Source organism: Gymnodraco acuticeps, unplaced genomic scaffold (genome assembly GCF_902827175.1).
Source record: "Gymnodraco acuticeps unplaced genomic scaffold, fGymAcu1.1, whole genome shotgun sequence".
Taxonomy (NCBI): domain Eukaryota; kingdom Metazoa; phylum Chordata; class Actinopteri; order Perciformes; family Bathydraconidae; genus Gymnodraco; species Gymnodraco acuticeps.
In genome coordinates this window covers 120,703-139,052 of record NW_022990764.1, presented here as the reverse complement: position 1 = coordinate 139,052, position 18,350 = coordinate 120,703, and the positions used below count along the sequence as shown (strand labels likewise).

The 18,350-nt window shown below is 41.8% G+C and overlaps 1 protein-coding gene across 7 annotated transcripts in view; it reads right to left on the bottom strand.

The window, feature by feature from the left end:
• The window catches only part of myo16 (myosin XVI), a 114,880-nt gene that overhangs the window by 5,322 nt on the left and 91,208 nt on the right, over nucleotides 1–18,350 (bottom strand). For 5 of the 7 annotated variants that reach the window (XM_034232341.1, XM_034232337.1, XM_034232340.1 and 2 more), the window contains exons 28-34: nucleotides 17,489–17,591; nucleotides 16,723–16,819; nucleotides 16,326–16,599; nucleotides 13,222–13,604; nucleotides 9,384–10,601; nucleotides 6,078–6,197; nucleotides 5,251–5,333 (exon numbers count right to left, since the gene is read on the bottom strand). In XM_034232341.1, coding sequence (XP_034088232.1) covers nucleotides 5,251–5,333; nucleotides 6,078–6,197; nucleotides 9,384–10,601; nucleotides 13,222–13,604; nucleotides 16,326–16,599; nucleotides 16,723–16,819; nucleotides 17,489–17,591 — 2,278 coding nt within the window. The other 2 variants (XR_004570627.1, XM_034232342.1) reach the window with 2 other exon arrangements.

Sequence of the window (18,350 nt, the reverse complement as noted above, 5' to 3'; positions counted from 1 at the left end):
CTCATCAAGCAAGCTTATATGAGGGATATACCATTGCAGAATAGTCGCCAAATTAAAACATTTTCTGATTGAGGACAACCAGACTCCATTGAATCATCCACTGACATCTGAAATTGTACCCGTGCCCTTGATCACAATGGCATGGGGGAGGGAGCCCATATCCGAACCAACATGTTAATGTTTTGGTAATTTTATGGTAATACTATGGTAATGTAGGAACACTAGTGGTCACTCTAAATTGTCAGTTATAGACAGGATTTTGTGGCCACAGGGTTTGACAATGACCTCTGAGCTTCTCCTCAGAAAACACTCAGAAAACACTACACACACACACACACACACACACACACACACACACACACACAACACACCACACACACACACACACACACACACACACACACACACACACACACACACACACACACACACACACACACACACACACACACACACACACACCACACACACACACACACACACACACACACACACACACACACACACACACCACACACACACACACACACACACACACGTATTGATTTAGTGGGAATGCTGACACAGCACAACATTTCTTATTATTCCGCCGGGTTATTTTGCGCTGCTTCTTCTACCACATTGAACATCGCAGAAGAGAAACTCTGTTCGAACATCAAAAACGTTCAGCTCGGTCGGGAATCAATGGCTATTACTTTTATCATTCATAACTTTTCACAGGTTTGGTAACGATGCAGCCATCAACGCATCTAAGCGTATTATGGGATGTCATCAAATGCCGTTGGCATGGCGACAGATCATTCACCATCAAGTTAGTTCAAAAGTGTGCAGTTCAAATCTTCTGCTGCTTTTCCAAGCCTTTTTACTTTCTTTTCTTCTCTCATCACACATTCAAGCCCCCAGTGTTCATCTATCATTTCAATCTCAAGTCTTCACTTTCTTCTTACACATTACATTTCAGCATAGCAGTTTAGCGTCAGCTTTTCAGCATAAAGCATTCCCACTAGCAATTTCTTCAGGAATTGCATTCTCTAGTTTCTGATTGATCCCCAGCGTGTGTGTACATCACATATACTTTATGTTCACTTTCTGAACAGATTATATCTAATTTACAAAATAGAAATGCCTAGGCTAACGGTAATACAAGGAGAAAAATCACAGTGTCTATTTCCAGCATCGTATTTCCCGAACGGTTTGAATTGGGGAAAGCAACTGGTGGCAAAAGAGACGGACTGATAATAGCGATAGAGATGTTGATGCTCATTATTGACCTATGTGGGAGCTCTTTCCTGGAAATTTCAACGAATGGATTAGGTCATGTGGGGATTTCAGAGAAACTGGCATGACACCTTTTTCTCACACGGATGCTTTAACCCTGGCAAACAAGGGGGGATTCATGCAGAGACACCTAGGCTCTCTGTCCCCGTCTGTCCTTCTCATCTTCAAAGTGTTGTTATTCTGAATAACAAACATGTGGCACAGTCATTCTCGCCATTTAAACGTCAAGGGGATAAACAAAGAATGACAATAATCTCAGTGCCATCCTATAATTTAGTTGGCAAAATGGACAGTCCACCTATTCTTTATATGAATAACAGAGTTATCCGTCCCCCTGTTCTTCCTTCATCCTTATCCCATTAGATCTGCTAATCCCACATAAACACTGACTGGAATGCAGCTAATTGAAAGGCATTCTGGGTCACGTAGTTGTTCCCATCTCTTGAATGAACTCATGGTAATGAACCTGTTCCGGAAAACACATGAGATCACTGAAGTAAGGAACCATGTATCAAGAGATAATGTCAGGCACATGAGGGTGAAGATCTGTAGTAACTTCTGAGGTTATACAACTTGCAGTTTATGAAACATCTTTGACAATACAAATCAGAAACAATATTTTAAGGATGATATAAGAAGGGAGTAATGTGATGGATCAGCAACTGAAAATCCCAGCAAGCAAGTGAACAAGCAACAATAAAAACTGCAGCTCTGCTTTGTTGAACAGACCTAATTGAAGTTTGAGCATCAGTGCATCAGTGTTGGCATGTATGCTCATTTGAATGCTATTAGCATTTGTTAATCCGAGGACAGTTTCAAAGGAACAAGGATGCCTACTATTCCCTGAAAGATGCATTAGATGCATTTTTACAAATGTCCGATAAAGCCCAGGTTCTCTGGTCATTTTGAACAAAAGCAATTTCTTGGACCAGAATGTTCCAAACATTTTTTTTTTGCATTTGTTTCCACGGCATGTGCAACCTTGAAGATGTTCTTGTAAGATGTTGGCTATCACGTTGCTGCCTTAAGTGGACAAATATTACAACAAACAAACTCTGTTTGTATAAAATGCACATGAAAGGGGTATTAACCTTATATGTTTGAATTCAAGCTTTTGATGTGTTTAAGTATATTCAAATACATAAAACCTACTTTATGCATTTTTAATCACCAGTTTAATCATCCACAAATCATATATACCTAATATTGCTTAGATGATTTTGATACCAGCTACAATATATTCATATCTCAAATATTATTCAGTCATATGGATAGGCTTACTTATGATGTGTTCTTTCACAAGTACCACCTGTATCACTGAATATATAGAGAGGTATATAGAGATATACAGACTTACAGATTCCATTAATTGATCATAATAAAGATGATCTCACTGAACAAACAATACTTATTGTCTCGAAGGAGAAGGAAATATTATAGTTTATTAGGTATATATTTTGGCAGTAATGATGATAAAGAGTACATATGCAGAGTATAGCTAGCAACAAGAGCTGCAGTTTCCTTTAAAAAATGACTGATAAAAGGAAGAAAACAAGCAGTTCCACTGATTCTAGGATCAGACTTTTCACCCCTCTATAGGGCAGAAAGCTAATCTGATTCCAGATCAGTGTTTAAAGGACAAAGAGCACAGTCAATAATGGGAGCAGGTACAAAATAAATGAAGTTCTGGAAAAGCAGTGGTTTTCAAGATGTTGCCTTCGATGGCCGTATTTTCCGGAGATTGGTATGGTTGGATCAAACCACCCTCACATTTTTATCAAAACAGTGTTGTAATTTTCCAGCCATTAATATTGGTTGTTATTGGAATCGTTTGTTACTGCAATACATTCCAGATGACCACATCTTCAGTTAAACTATACATTCTTTAAATCCACTCTACAGGAGGGTTGGTCATTTGTCCTCCAAAAATAGACTTAGAGTGGAGTATTACTTTAAACAAACGTCTGAGGCTTTTTTCTTTTTGTAAAAGAAAAACACTGCTAGTGAGGGTGGAGAGCAGCGAGGAATGAGATACACTCACCACCACATCCCTACATGTGAACCGGGCTTCCAGTGAAACCCCCTGCCCCCCCTCGCTGTTTTAGAGGGCAGCCCCCGCACCGAAGGGAGAAAAGTTGAGATGACCCCTCTGGAAGATAAAGGAGGGAGTGAGAGTAACAGCCTAGCTCATTAGAAACAACAGGAGAGAAGGAGAAAGGGAGTTATTTCTATGCAGCCAAACTTACTGTGAGACAACCTTAGACTTTTGTATTAGCAGGAGTGTTCTTAAGACTTTCTCTAAGTTTGTAAGAAGCAGTCTTAAACAGGTGAGTTCACCCCTAGAGTTTGATGGACCAGAGGATTGTGAAGAAGGAACACAACGTGCCTTCACATCTCTAGAGGCAGTACCTTGTGAATGCTGTGTCCTTAGTTTCTTTCAAAGTGGTACACTATGTGCTTTACTCATTCCCTGTGCTTCAATCATCACTCACAGTGACACTCAAAGATTGATTGATGCAGATAGTGAAGAATCTGAATTGGTTTCAATGTGCTGACTTTCGAGGACTAAAGCTGCGTACTTAAAAACACAATGCAGTGACAGAGAATATTGAGCACAGTGTTTACATCGCAGACGTTGGTATGCCAGAGCTTTTACTGTGTATGTAACCTGCATTATTATGATTTCCAGATGCCACTAATGCAGTGGTGGAACAGATGTGAGTAAAGTAAGTAAAGGCTAAAACGGCAACATGTGCAAATCAATTATTGTTATGACAGCCGCTGTCTTAAATGAATCAAATTTCCTGTTGGAGTCTGTGGGTTCACTGCTCAGCCTCTGGACATCATCTGAATAACTGCAGAGAAAGAAAGTGTGTGTGTTTGAGTATGTGTGTTTGTTATATTGAATGTAAACAGAATGTGGCTGCGTCACGATCCAGCCACATTACTAATAAAGCATTACGCTGATTTGCCTACATATTTCATATATAAAAACATTAGCAGCTCATTTGGATGTGTAATGGAGGCTCCGTGGCTGTACATGAATATGACATCCTTTTGTTACTAACTATCAATCATTTTATATATGTTAGTGCAGCTGACCTAACAGTGTTCTTTTTATTGTCTGACAATGTTGTGATTATAAAAAAGGGTTTTATCTGCATTACAGCAGATTGAAAAGGAATTATGGTCAACTATTGGTGAGAGAAGTTAGAAATCTGGGCTTTTCTCTCCCAGTGAATACTTCTCACATTGTAACAGTTCATCTTCAATGGTATAACATGATCAAAAGGGACATTTAGAAGAAAATGTCCATCCAACAAAACAATTTGCCCACCAAGCTAATAAAGGAGGAAGAGTGTTATCAGTGTTGTTCAAATACTATTATTTTAACAACACTGTAATCATTTTGAGAACACATTTTCCAGTCTTATGATTGATAACTAAGACAGAGCCTTATCACAATTCACAAATGTTATAAAATATGAATGTGGCCTTTCTTGACAACATAGAAATCCTATTTTGGAGTTGAGAAGGTACAGTATAATTACAGGAGAGCTTTTGTTGTAACTGGGTTGTTTACTAGTCATGTGAGTGTGATTGAGCTGCTACACTCCTATATGTTTATATCTTTAAATCATCAATGCATTTTAAAATACATGCAGCTATTGTTTTGTATTGTACGTTTTTTTTAATGAACATGGTTTCCATTTGGTCAACTGAATTGTATCAATTGCATATCAGAGGCTGTGTGTGTGTGTGTGCTTGCAGGACATTAAATGTGATCCTGTAACCAAACACCTGTCTACAAAGCCACAGCAAGCTCACATGTCATGACTGATACATGTTGTTCAAAGGAGGCCACTTTCCTCTCCATTTAAAATGTCAAGAAACCCACAACAAAATACAGGCCCGATATAGACGTGTTGTCATGATCTGTGTGCTGCTCAGTGCCGGTCTTTGTGTGTTTACCTGAGTATGATGGCTGTCCATGTGTCTGTGTAGAGTGGAGCTTGAGGAGTTTGACTTGCTGTGACTCTCATCTTCCAGCGACCCTGAACACACAATATCAAAAGCATTGCTTAGCACAAACTGCAAGTCCTCCCACACACAGACACACACTGTGGTTGACAATCTCTCTGAGCTTTATGGTTTATTGTAAACAGTCTTTGGCCAAAGCTAAGAAAAACGATAAATTATATCTTATAATACATTCTTTCTTATTTCTCAGGCCTCTTCATTGTGCCGCCCTCATTCTTTGTAACCCTTCCTACCGGCAAGCTTATATTTCCGGCATGTTAAAGATACGTTTAAGTGTTTAAGTGATTTAGTTGTGACATGGGCAAAGGGGTTAAAATAGAAATAGAGTTAATAGCCTGGTCCTGTGCATTTTACTTGTTCAAAATAAATGTATCAATCAATCAATCATTCCGGCCTGACAGATTCCTTTCTTCACTCCACAGGTCAGTGGTTTTAGCCTCAAAGGACTTTTAAGGACACTAAATATAGCAATAGCCTCTTCATTTAGGATCACAGGGCCTTTGGAGGACACTCCATTGAGCCTGACTTCCATCACTTTGTTGTACGCTCTGCAGACCTACACACCAATATAAAACTCACATCTCTTAGTAAAACATTTAACACATATTCAAACTGCACTTTAGTCTTTTTTTCTAACTCCACAGGTTGAGTTCATTTATTTATTTTTGCTGTAGTATGTATCATCAGTTTCAGCCTTAAATAAAAAATGGATTTGATTGGAAATTATCTGTAGAAATGTGAAATACGCGGGCTGTTACCGTTGGAAATCTGATTGCCGTTCTCCACGGGGGCGGAGCTTTGGGAGTGAGGATGTGTGTGGTTGTTGGCGTTCTTGTCCTGTAGCTGCACAGACGGCAGGTTGATATTAGAGTTGAATCCTGTGAAGAACGAAGCCAGAGGAAAACACACTAGCTGTCAGTGCATGTCATAAACAGTCGAAACAGAAAATATTAAGATCTCATCATGCATAGATAGAGTTTGTGTGATACAACATAATCCAAAGCACTGTAGGGAGTAAGTTGTTTAAAACTGGTAATATGGCATAACTGTCTAATTTTGCTACATTAAAATGTGGCTCATCATGTGTTGACTTCCCAAATCTTCTATTTCCTGAGTCCCACCCCTCCTAACCCTTTAAGCCTTAAAAAAGTATCCACATTCTGTGTCTGGTCGAAGGTGACTCCACATGACCTGACTCTGCCCTGCTGCTGCTCATCAGGGCTCACATGCTCTCACACACTGATTCAGTAAGTGACTGTGGGTACAAATGTGCATGAGAGTGTGAATGGGAATTTGTCAGCTGCCGTCCCACACGAGAATGTGTGCCTCCCTACCCCCCCCATGGTCACAAGATGCCTAAATATAAACTTAGCATACGGCAGGTGTGTGTTTCTGACGGACACAAGGCCAGGTAGAGGGAGGGATTTTAATCTGATAGTTGCCCGCTTGTGAAGAGTCACAGTGAGTATTTTGATTTGTACAATAAAGACTATAAATAGGGAGAATTTAGGGACTTTAATCCAATTTTAGGAAATATGCATGTTGCCGTCTTATGACAGTGATTTCCTGAATGCCAAGACCACATGCCCTCTTCCCCTGGCATTCCTGTGGTATTCTCATTCCCTGAGGATGAGGAAGGGGAGGAGGAGGAGGGAGGCAGCTGCTCTTCACAGAGATGTCTGGGATGGCAACTGAAACCCGCGGCCACTCCCACAGCGTCAGGTATCACACTCGGTCATTTAACAGCCGAAAGGGAGCGGAAGCAGGCCATCCTGTTAAGCCCCTCTGCACTCTGATCTAAGCAGACCGCCTTGCTTTGCCAACTCTAAATAACAGCAAGGTTGTGAACCCCAGTGCGAAGTTCCCCTATCGCACACACTGTTTCCATGACGCCACTGCTTTTCCCGCGCGGGTTCAGGTGCTGACAATGAGTCAAGCGCAGGATGTCAAGTGAGGCATATGGGTCAGCCTGCGCACTGCTCTCATTCCATCTCTTATAAGGACTTCAGCTATCTGCCCCTTGAACTTGTAACATTATTAGACACAGTGCTTCACAGGATTGTTTCACTGTGGTGGTCGGAGCTCGGACCATAGAAGGGTCCGGGGGAGCACTTTTAAAGTTAAACACTTTTTCGGTTTATTATGAAACTGTTGCGGACCTAGGTAATTAATGGGAAACACTCATAGACCTATGACATAACTGTGTCTTATATAATTCAAGCGCAACAATAACATGAGCCTCTGATTATTGACAGCGAGAGATAATCCTTTCACTTGATTGTCATTTTTCTAACTGTTCAGGGTGTCTTGTTTGCTTCTGCTGCTGGGCAGTCACACTGGCTTCAGGAGAACATGAATGAGCGGTTAAATATGTATACCCATCCTCATCACTCTACTGCTCATTTATTATTAACCTAGCCACAACTAATACACTTGGAGGAAACAGAGACTCCGATAAAAACACAGAGGGACAACACAGTTTGTAACTGCTCTCATTTCCCTGTGCTTTCTCCAGCTTAGGTATAAAAAGAAAATGCACTTTCATAGGAGGGCCAACAAAGTAATCTCTTTGTGGGGTGGTAACCTCTGACCTGAGGACCCTCCCCTTTTCATTAAAAAAGTGGAACAAATATGTTTATCCTCTTTTTGCAAAGGTCAACCGTTGCATCAGTGTCACAGAGACTGAATGTGCTCTGCATGTGGAGCACTGAGCTACAACACACACCAACACAGTAGATCCTACTTACTGTGCAGTGCAGTATGATGCTAAATGGGCAACAGGAGTGGGCTCAATAGGTAACATGGAAAGAGGCAGCTGCACTGGAGACTGTAACAAATGGGCCTCCTCAAGTGGGCCAACGAGGGTGTCTAGCTAACCCTAAATCAATTTAAGGACTTTCTAAATGTAGAAAAGGGGCATTTATGAGAAAGGCTGTTGGGTGATAGTCCATCTCACCTCCCTACCACTCAAACACAGCCTGCATGTATGAGTCCGCATTCACACAGACGCAGAGAGCAACACAAAAACAGGGGGGGGGGGGTTATTACTTACCTGCAACCCATAACTACTGCTGTACAGAAGGTAATCACCCAGTGAACAATAAATCATGTGTCACAGAGCAGCCTGAGACTTTGATCATGAACTCATCACAGATCACAAAATGGACACACGCACTCAAGCACAAATGTGCACGTACCACACACACACACACACACACACACACACACACACACACACACACACACACACACACACACCACACACACACACACACACACACACACACACACAACACACACACACACACACACACACACACACACACACACACACACACACACACCATTCAGGTGGGTTTAATCTGACACAGTGTACAACATTACTACAAAACAAAGGTGAAATCCCAACCCCCCAACACACACACCAACAGGTTCACATATTGTTGGTGGTTTGGCCTAGTTCAGCTTAAGATATAACAACAGCAAACAGACCCATTCACACATGCTTGAAGATGTATTTAAAAACAATGATTGGAGGAGAAAGGGAAGACAGAAAGAGGTTATTATATAAGAGTTATTTGATCCCCTAGTGGTGTTCAAACAGTATCTGGGCTTGGCAGTATATCTAAACTGATATTGTGATATGACACCAGATATTGTCTTACATTTATGGTACCATCGCCCAATTGTCTTTGGCTGGTTTTGAAGGCTGCATGACAGTAAATGGATATCATTTTCTGAACTAACCGGGCTGTTTTAATAGTTATAATATTTGCCATGACACAGTTTGTCATTATGTCCACATAATTGATGAATTTATATTAAAATAAATTCAATGTTGTAAATATTCTATGTAAAAAACAATAGTCAACCCTACAATGTTTTCTCCATGTCGATATCAAGGTATTTGATCAGAAATATTTGGATATTTGATTTTCTCCATATAATCCAACCTGTGATCCCCTTTCTGCTGTGTTTGAATTGTCTGTAACTGTGTGTGTGTGTGTGTGTGTGTGTGTGTGTGTGTGTGTGTGTGTGTGTGTACAGATGTGTGAGAAACAGACCTCCATCTCTGGTCTTTCGGCCGGAGCTGGGCTTCCTCAGCAGGCTGCGTCCCGAGCTGAACAGAGTGTTGAGCTCATCCAGGGGGCTGGTCAGGGGTCTGCCATTGGCTGGGTTGAACAGCAGGGGCGAGGAGGAGCACGAGTGTGCCCTCCGAGGCTCAGGTCGGGTCATCTTCACTGGGGAATAGGGAGGGGGCTTCCCCAGGGGTTCCCCAATTGCCCTTTGAGCGCATGAGGTTTTGGGAGGGTCTGAGCTTCCTGTGACACATCTGGTAATACCTTGGAAGTTGGTCTCAGGTGGGAAGGGGAAGTGTGACGGTGGTCTGTAAGGGGGAGGCAGGGCGTTGGGAGGAGGAGGTGGAGGGGTGAGTGGAGTGGTGGGCTTCTTGTCTGGCATGAGGACGGTGAGGCTAGGGGAGGAGTCGGCCCTCTGGCGGGCGTACTGAGGGGAAAGGGGGCTGTCTGGGCCAGTAGCATAGTTCAGGTTGGTCTCAAACACGGGCAGCTTCTTCACCTCTAGAGGGGTGAGGGGGGACTCATCTGAAGCAGGAGAGCAGGTGACGGGGGAGGGGGGAAACACCAGGAGAGGTGGACGGTGGGGGAGCAAGTTGGGGAAGGGGGCAGGGATGTCGCAGCTGCCGTCTTTGCCGCTGTTGGCAGTGCTCTGTGAGTGAGTGAGGTCCATGGCAGCCGTCAACCCTGCCGCCATCCGTTTGATCTCCCCGCTATGAGGGGGAGACGCACACAATCCCACCAGGTTCAAGCCTAGGGCCTCCAGTTTGGCCGCCTTGCTTACCACGGTGGCAGGACCATCTTCATGAGGGAAATACTTCATCTCCTCATAGACGGCCTCCGAGTCGTCCAGCCCCGGGCTGTCAGGAGGCTCCTGGAGGCTCCGGGCCCGCTGCTTGGAGCCCAACATCTCTATGTACACGTCCTCTTCGCCCTGGCCATGGTACAGGCTCAGTCCAAGCCCTTGTGGGACATCTACAGATGCTGCTTTCTGCAATAAACCACCAAACCCACAGAAACCGCCAGCCCGGGACAGCAAGGCCAGCTTCACATCAGCAGGACGGAACTGGTGGATGTGTGGAGATGCAGCGTTGATATCCTCATATGAGCCTGACAGCTTGGTGTTGGGACTGCGTTTAGGTTTCGGGGGTGGCACCTTCCTCATGGTTGTGTAGTCATCACTGTGGGGACGGGGCTTGGACAAGGCTGGGGAAATTATAAAGAAAGCAAATAAATACAAAGAAAGTCAGACATTAGCCATCTGAATTAAAAGTCCCCTATTATGCAAAATCCACTTTTTCATGTCTTTCATGAATACATATGTGTGTTAAGAGATTCGGAAAGATTCAGGAAATAAGATTCTCTCTCTTTTTGTCCTGATCCATTTATATAGAAAACATGTCTAAAAATGAGCTGATCAGATTTTGGCCACTTTGTGATGTCACAATGTATTTTTGGGTTTGGCAACCATTAGCCAATAATCAACCAAGGTAACACCTGCCCACCTTATCACCTGAATCTCCTCCTGGACTACCATTGTGTTTTTTTAAACCAAAAACTTGGGGGGGGTGGCCCTTCAATTGCATTTAAAAGCTACAGACACAGATTCAGCACTTTTGGAACATGGCTGAAACAGAGGGGTTTATGCTACAATGACCTGTTTGTTATTTCAGCCAAACACTTCAGAGACATGTTTTATGGGCCATTCTACAAAATTGGACCAAAGTCAGGTTGGAAATGTTTTGAAATGTAGTATGTTTTTTCCCCAAAACTTTGTCCATATATATTTTGTACCATATCTAAATTACATATATCTAGTAAAAGAACCGTACATTTTTCTATTGTATTTTCAGACTGTATTGGAATGTTCTTCCTCTACCAAAAATGGTCACTATCGAAACATAGTACATACACCGTGGTAAAAAAGTATTATGTTAACCTGTTAAGATTGTTTTACCTTCCCTTCTCTAAATAGTATTTTAACAAATATTTCTTGAGGGTTTTTCACAATTAAATTAATAAAAGTTCATTATGATTCAAATTTCAAAGTTCAATTTATACAATTCATAAAAATCACAATGCAAACTTTCTTTGTAAAATGCATAATACTGATCATATTGATTCCAGAGTTGAGGATTGTTGAAATTGAACATGCATTAAACCAATCAGTATCATATCATTTTAGTTGATAACTCAATATACTTTTTACAAAACATCCACTGTTTCGGTAGTGACCACAGTATCTTGTCTCAAGGTTGTATCATATTCCCCTCAACCTTATTGCTTAATCTTAACTCATAACATGCCTTATGTTGAAGTGTGAATGTTTGAAGCTACTGACCCAGAATCAGCACTTTAGTAACAGGCTGAAATAGAGGGGAATGAGGCTAGAATGGGTGATCTGTTTGGTATTTTGAGCAAAACATTTCATAGACATGTTTTTTATATATCTGAGACCTATAATATATGCCTAAAAATAGTATAATAAGAGACCTCTAAAGTAACACACTGAATTTCAGACTTTAAAACAGATTTATTTCAAAATGGTGGGATTTACCTGCTTACCATTCCATTTTGTCACTACCGAAACGATCATGTTAATTACCGAAACGTAGCCATATGTTTCGGTAGTGACGATTCTAACTAAGTTTCAGCATAACTAAAGAATGCTAGCAAGTACATGGCTAGCATACACGTCTTTGATGAGGTTTACACACATAACAACCTAATACTTTGCATAAAACCCCGAAAAAGTTTACTTAATTGAAGATAATATGTGTTCGGTAGTGACAATTCTTAAGGTTACACGCCGATTTTCAGATTTTGGAACAGATTTATATCAAAAGTATGGGATATAGCTACTTGCCATTCAGCCATGAGGGACAGGGATGCAGTGTCACTGCCAAACTAGTCAAAAATGCAGGGGTGTGGCTAAAAAACAAAGGCTTAGCCATTGGACTAAAACCCCTTGTGTTTTGGTAGTGACATTTTTTATTAAAAAATGATACCCACAATAAATCTAAATATTCCAACTTTTGTTTGAATGTACTCATAAAGATCTTCTAAATACATAATTGAACAACATTTAAAAAAATGTTTTAAGTGTTATTTACAGAAATTGAAATTTAGATGTCAGGGTTGGGGACAGCTACTTCCCAATAGAAAGTATACCCTATAAATGATGTTTTTGTATATATTAATCTAATTTAAAGCCTTGTGTTTAAATAGACCATAAAATATTCTTAGTAAATATCTATGTCTGAATACTTAAAGGTGGGGTAGGTAATTTTGGAGAAACCAGCTCGAGTGTGCTAGAATTTGAAAATAAACAGCCGAAAAAAATCTGCCACTTCCTCACAGAGCCCCTCCTCCAACACACACGAACACGCACATGACCAATGAGGGCACGAGATAAGTTTGTGCACAGATGGAAGGCTGACAGGCAGGTAGGCCATCCAGTTATTTTAGCCGGGCCGGCTAAAATGATTGGTCGTGCTTTTTACAGTACTACGGCTTCCACAGATGAAATTTTGTTATGGTTTTTTTGTCAAAGCACTTAAGATATTCATTGCTATCGGGATGTTAAGAGCATTACATGGAATATAACAAAAAGTGTATCTCGAGCCGGTTTCTCAAACTTACCTACCCCACCTTTAATTGTTTTGTTAAATAGTTTTTCTTGTTGTGGGACCGCACTTTGTACTAATTCGGTAGAATGCCCCTCTGAGACCTATACTATATTGTTTGAAAAAGTATAACAGGGGACCTTTAAGGGACAGAAAGGATCATCTGTTGTATCTTCTAAAGACGAGTAGAGGTGATTTACCTGATGGGTCTGTGGGGGACAGCTGGGATTTAGGAGGGCTTCCAGCTGGGGAACCATATCCCTCAGGAGTGGGACTCTCTTTGGCTGACATCGTCAACCCTGCACTAACTGCTTCATAAGATGCACTCAGGCGGGTGTTGGGGTCCCTCTTTGGTTTGGGCGGAGGTTGCTTGCGAGGGGAGGAGAGACCCCCCCTGCCTGCCCCATCCTCGTTGGTATGAGCCACCTGCTGCAGGGCTGGTTTGATGGGTGGACTCGCTGTGGAAGGGAACATGTTCTCCATGGCGAGAGGGATGGGTACTGAGCTAGACCGAAAGTGGCGAATAACTCGACCACCCCCATTGACAGGACCATCGTAGACTTTCCCACTTTTCTCCACAACCCTACAAAAGGAACAGATACCAGAAATACATTAAAGGTCACATATTATGCAAAATCCACTTTTTCATGTCTTTTTTACTTTAACATGTGTGCCCTCAGTGTAAAGAGATTCTGAAAGTTTCAGGAAAAAAGATTCGCTCACTTTTTGTCCTGATCCATTTAGATAAAAATGTTTTGGCTTGTGTAACCATTAGCCAATCACCAACCAAGGTAACCCCCCCCCCCCACCGTATCACCTGAATCTCCTCCTAGAGCACCATTAGGCGCTTTCACACCAAGTACTTTGCCGTACTTAGTTAATCAGAACTCTTTAGTTCTGATGGGGAGGCTGTAGCTCAGTGGGTAGTGTGCTGGACTTCGAATCAGGGGATAGCAAGTTCAAGTCCCACTGCAGTCAGCATGTCGTTGTGTCCCTGGGCAAGACACTTCACCCCAAATTGCTCCTGTCGGGATTGTCCACAGTACTGAATGTATGTAAGTTGCTTTGGATAAAAGCGTCTAACAAATGACATGTAATAATGTAATGAACCCGGGCCGGAAATCCCCGGAGTTGGGGACTGGCTAGTCCCAGCAGCTTCTACTGAAGCCTTCCGAGTAAATCGCCAGAACGCCGACACCTCCTCATCACTCCACCGCTCCCATGTTTTATTTTGTGTTGCCATATTTTTTGTGTGCGCTGGGCTAATGTTAATAATGCTAATGTGAGGATAATAAAATGGCGGCTTCACAAAACTTTTTGGGAGTTTTACGGGGCGTTGCGGTTTGCAATCCGCCCAGCCAATCAGAAATGGGAACCTTTTTCTCCCATGAAAGTACCTGCTCTCTAGCAGTGACTGAAAAGGGGGTGAAACGGTTCTCATGAACTAATTTCTAGTTCTGGATTTTTTTGGTGTGAACGCACATTTTCGGAACTAAATCGGAACTATACTGGGAAAAGTACTCCGGTGTGAAAGCGCCTATTGTGTTATTTTTAACCAAATATCTCTCAGAGGGGCGTGGGGAGTGGCCCCTTATTTTCATCTAAAGTAAAAGACAGAGAGGGGTTTATGGGAGGCTGCAATGCATGATCTGTTTGGTATTTCAAGCCAAACACTTCAGAGACATGTTTTGTATACATCTGAGACCTATAATATATTGATGAAAAACAGTATAAAACGGGACCTTTAAAAAAAAAAATTCTGACCATTAATCTCCATTACTATTGCATTTGCATGCTTTAACAAAATAACAAACACGCCTTGGCTTCAGGCACTACCCTTTTTCCACTCCAATAATTTTCTGATCCGATTGAGGTAATGATATAATTTAGATCATCAGAATGCTCAACCTTAATGTATGCCTGCTTTAGCTGTCATTCCACAAATATGAGCTAAGGAGGCCAATTGAAGGATAAGGACCAAAGAGATTATGCTTTAAATCTAATCTCCTTGCAGTAATTTGATAACATCCTGTTGGATATTTCCCTTGCTAATCTGTGTGAGCCATCTGTTGGTTGCAGAATTGCAGGCGGGGGTTAGCCGGGCATATGGGCAGGTGATGTGGAAAGGCATTAAAAAACCTGCAGAGAAATTAGGTGAGTTTGGGTGAATTTGAATCCCCTCTACGATACAACAACTGTGACTCTCTCCCAGTCCGCCCACAGACACCCCTCCTCCTGCTGGGCGTCTGTCTGAGTAGCAGATGTTACATGGACAAGGACACATAGAGGACGCAGAATCATGTGTGTTTATGTCTCATTTCATCTTTCAGGATATAATTCCTTCCATAAATTAATCAAAACACGTTAAAAAATGTCAGTACATTGCAGTGCGGTGACATTTTCTAATTGTCTTTTAATCGTTTCCAATTGCTCATTGATTAATACCCTATAGTGAGTCTTTTCCACTTTATTTAGTTTGACAGGCTTGAAAAAGATTGGTTTGTCTAAGATGATGTTTAGAAGCAAACATCCTATATGTGTTTATATTGTTATAATATAATAAACATATATTTAGTCAGAAAGCTTTCAGACTTTAGCATTTTGTTAACAAATCATTGTCAGACGGAGATAGAAAAATCAGTATCATGGGACAATGGCAGTAATCAACACACATGGTAATGCTTCCTGCTAAAAGATTCTATTAAAATAATAAATGCATATATAATGCAGCGTACCATAGAAAGTATAAAACATCCCAAGTCTGCATTTACAGATGTATTAGTACTACAATTCCAAAGTCACATTTGAGGTATTACCAAAACCCATTTTTAACCCTTTCGTAGCCCTGCAGGATTATTCCAATTTAATGATATGTTGTATTAGCATGCGGAGAGGTTGACATAAGGATAGCCTTCCATTGGTGCAACACTTTACTAATACAATCTGACAAACACAGATCATTATCTGACTATTCATCATGAAATTAACAATGAAAAGCTTTCACCGCACAGGGATACAATGACATCATTAAAGAGCACACATTTGTGCAGACATAGGCACACACATGCAGAAACACACATACACACTTATGGAGGCCAATGATTGCTTTTTACAATCATAAATCCTGTACATTTCAGTAACTGCACATTGATTACCTTTCAGGTTAAATACAGTCACTGTAAAACCGTCTCATTTGGTTTTATGTTACTGTATATTGTTTGTAAATGCAAAATGACTGACTGCACATTGACATATTCCAATCGGACTAAAGGTGTGTTAGTTTTGAGGCTGTTTGCTAATATACCTCTTCATGGGCTGATCCTCCTCTTTGCCCACCGGCTCAGGCCTCTCACCAAGTGGTGGGCTGTTGCCAAGGATGTTGATAAGGCTGTTGCCATGGCAGCGCAGGCGGTTGCTCTCTCTTGAGATGTCGGAAGCATTTTGGATGACCAAGTGGTCATAGGTTCGCATCCCTATGTCTTCTGCCCCCTGCAGGAAGCGCTGCACACCGCCCTCCTCTTTCTGCTGTGAGGACAGCCTGCGATGAACGCTCTGTCTGACCAGCCAGCCACGCACCACTGAGACACGAGGAAGAGGAAGAGGGGAGAGGAAGACAGAGATGTCAGAGGTGTCAGTAAAAGAAAGACAGCTGAACACTCAAGTAATAACAAGTGTTATTGGTCCGTTATTTTGGATATTACCTTTCTGACAGGTGATGATCTTTTTATGAAGCTGATAGCAGCGGTCGTTCAGCTGGTCGGCCTGCCAGTACCTCAGAAACACTTTGCTGCTGCCCATCTACACACACAACACAAATCATAGTTGTAAACTACAGTGGTATCATCGCCAGCTTCTGTGAGTCTGGCTGTCAGGAAATCTCAGAAGAGAGTGCCTTGTTAGTTGAGAGATGGCAGAGCAGTGATGTAGCAGTGATGCATGATAATAGGTGGGTATGGAGTGTGGGCAGGGTATGGAGTTTGCATGTTGACACGGCATTCACTTCCTGGATTAGAGGGCATTTTGGGGGTGGCAGAGGTCACCCTATAACAGGTGCACAGCACTGAGGGGGTGACATGCTTCCACACACACCATTCATTTCAACACACGCTACTTGTAGGAGTGTTGCTTGTGTGAGTGTGTTGAGCAAAGCTGGATGAAAAGGTGTCTGCAAGGCATTGTGGAGGAGTTTGTATGCGTGTGTGAGGCTGGAGCTGCTGTGACCTGTAGGGTCACACACTCAGACACAACAGCAGTCTGGTAGACAGGACAGAGAGGGGGGCGGACGGGTCTGCGCTGCCGTGTGACTGAGTGTGTGTGAGGAGAATGATGATGAGGCGGGACAGCTGGAACGAGTAGTCAAAAATTCCATGGGATTTTTCAAATAGACGGTCAGGGATTAAGTCATTTGGCAAATCTTTTGTTATTGATGGGGACAGAAAAAGAGGCAAACCACACACACACACACACCTGCCATCCCTGGAGTTTGGACTGTTGCAGAACGGAGCGACACCTCTCTTCAGGGGACAATTTCTTCTTGTCTCGCAAAGTCGGGACCACAAGATCTTTATATCTGAGACACAAAGAGATAACAACAGAGATATTGAAGCTGAAGAGCGAAACTTAAACATTTGACGCTAATGCGTCTTTTCTCAGAAACAATGGGTTCAAAGTTCAGTGGGGGTCATACGGCAGACCAGCCACACAGCATCTGTTCCTATTGGTGTTGCCGCGGGCAACGGTTGCTATGAATGGTCAGCTGGAGACAGTGGTTTGTTTGTGCCTGGGACGGTGGGGGTGAAAGGGAAAGTGAGCAGAAATGTTTACAAATAATCCAATAACAGAAAAATATACTGCTCTTTATATTGGCATACAGAAGCTGGGTTATGAAATGAATTCCCAATTGTACCAGATACAACAAATTTGAGTGGTATAATAATATATTGTGCTTTTCATTAGCAGAAACTTTTTTGAGCCACCTGCTCAAGGACGACCCATCAGCAACACAGTGCGATAAGCATATACAAAATTGTACAGAAGAAAAAAGAACGTAGTCAAAATGATACACTTAGTTCATCTTAGATCATAGTTATATGCACAAGAACATGACAATGATTAAATACAAAAAATAAATACTAAAGTTGACAGGAGACACACTTTCTTATTTTTAAGACTATAGGTTGAGAATTCGCCCCTGTCTAATAAGGGTCCAGGAAATGTAGGTAAATTAATTTGTTAATGTAAAATTTGAAAGACTTCAGTATTACTGTAAAGTTTTACAAATCTCAAATGTAATTGTTAAACTGTGATGATGTTCGTGATAAAACAAGAC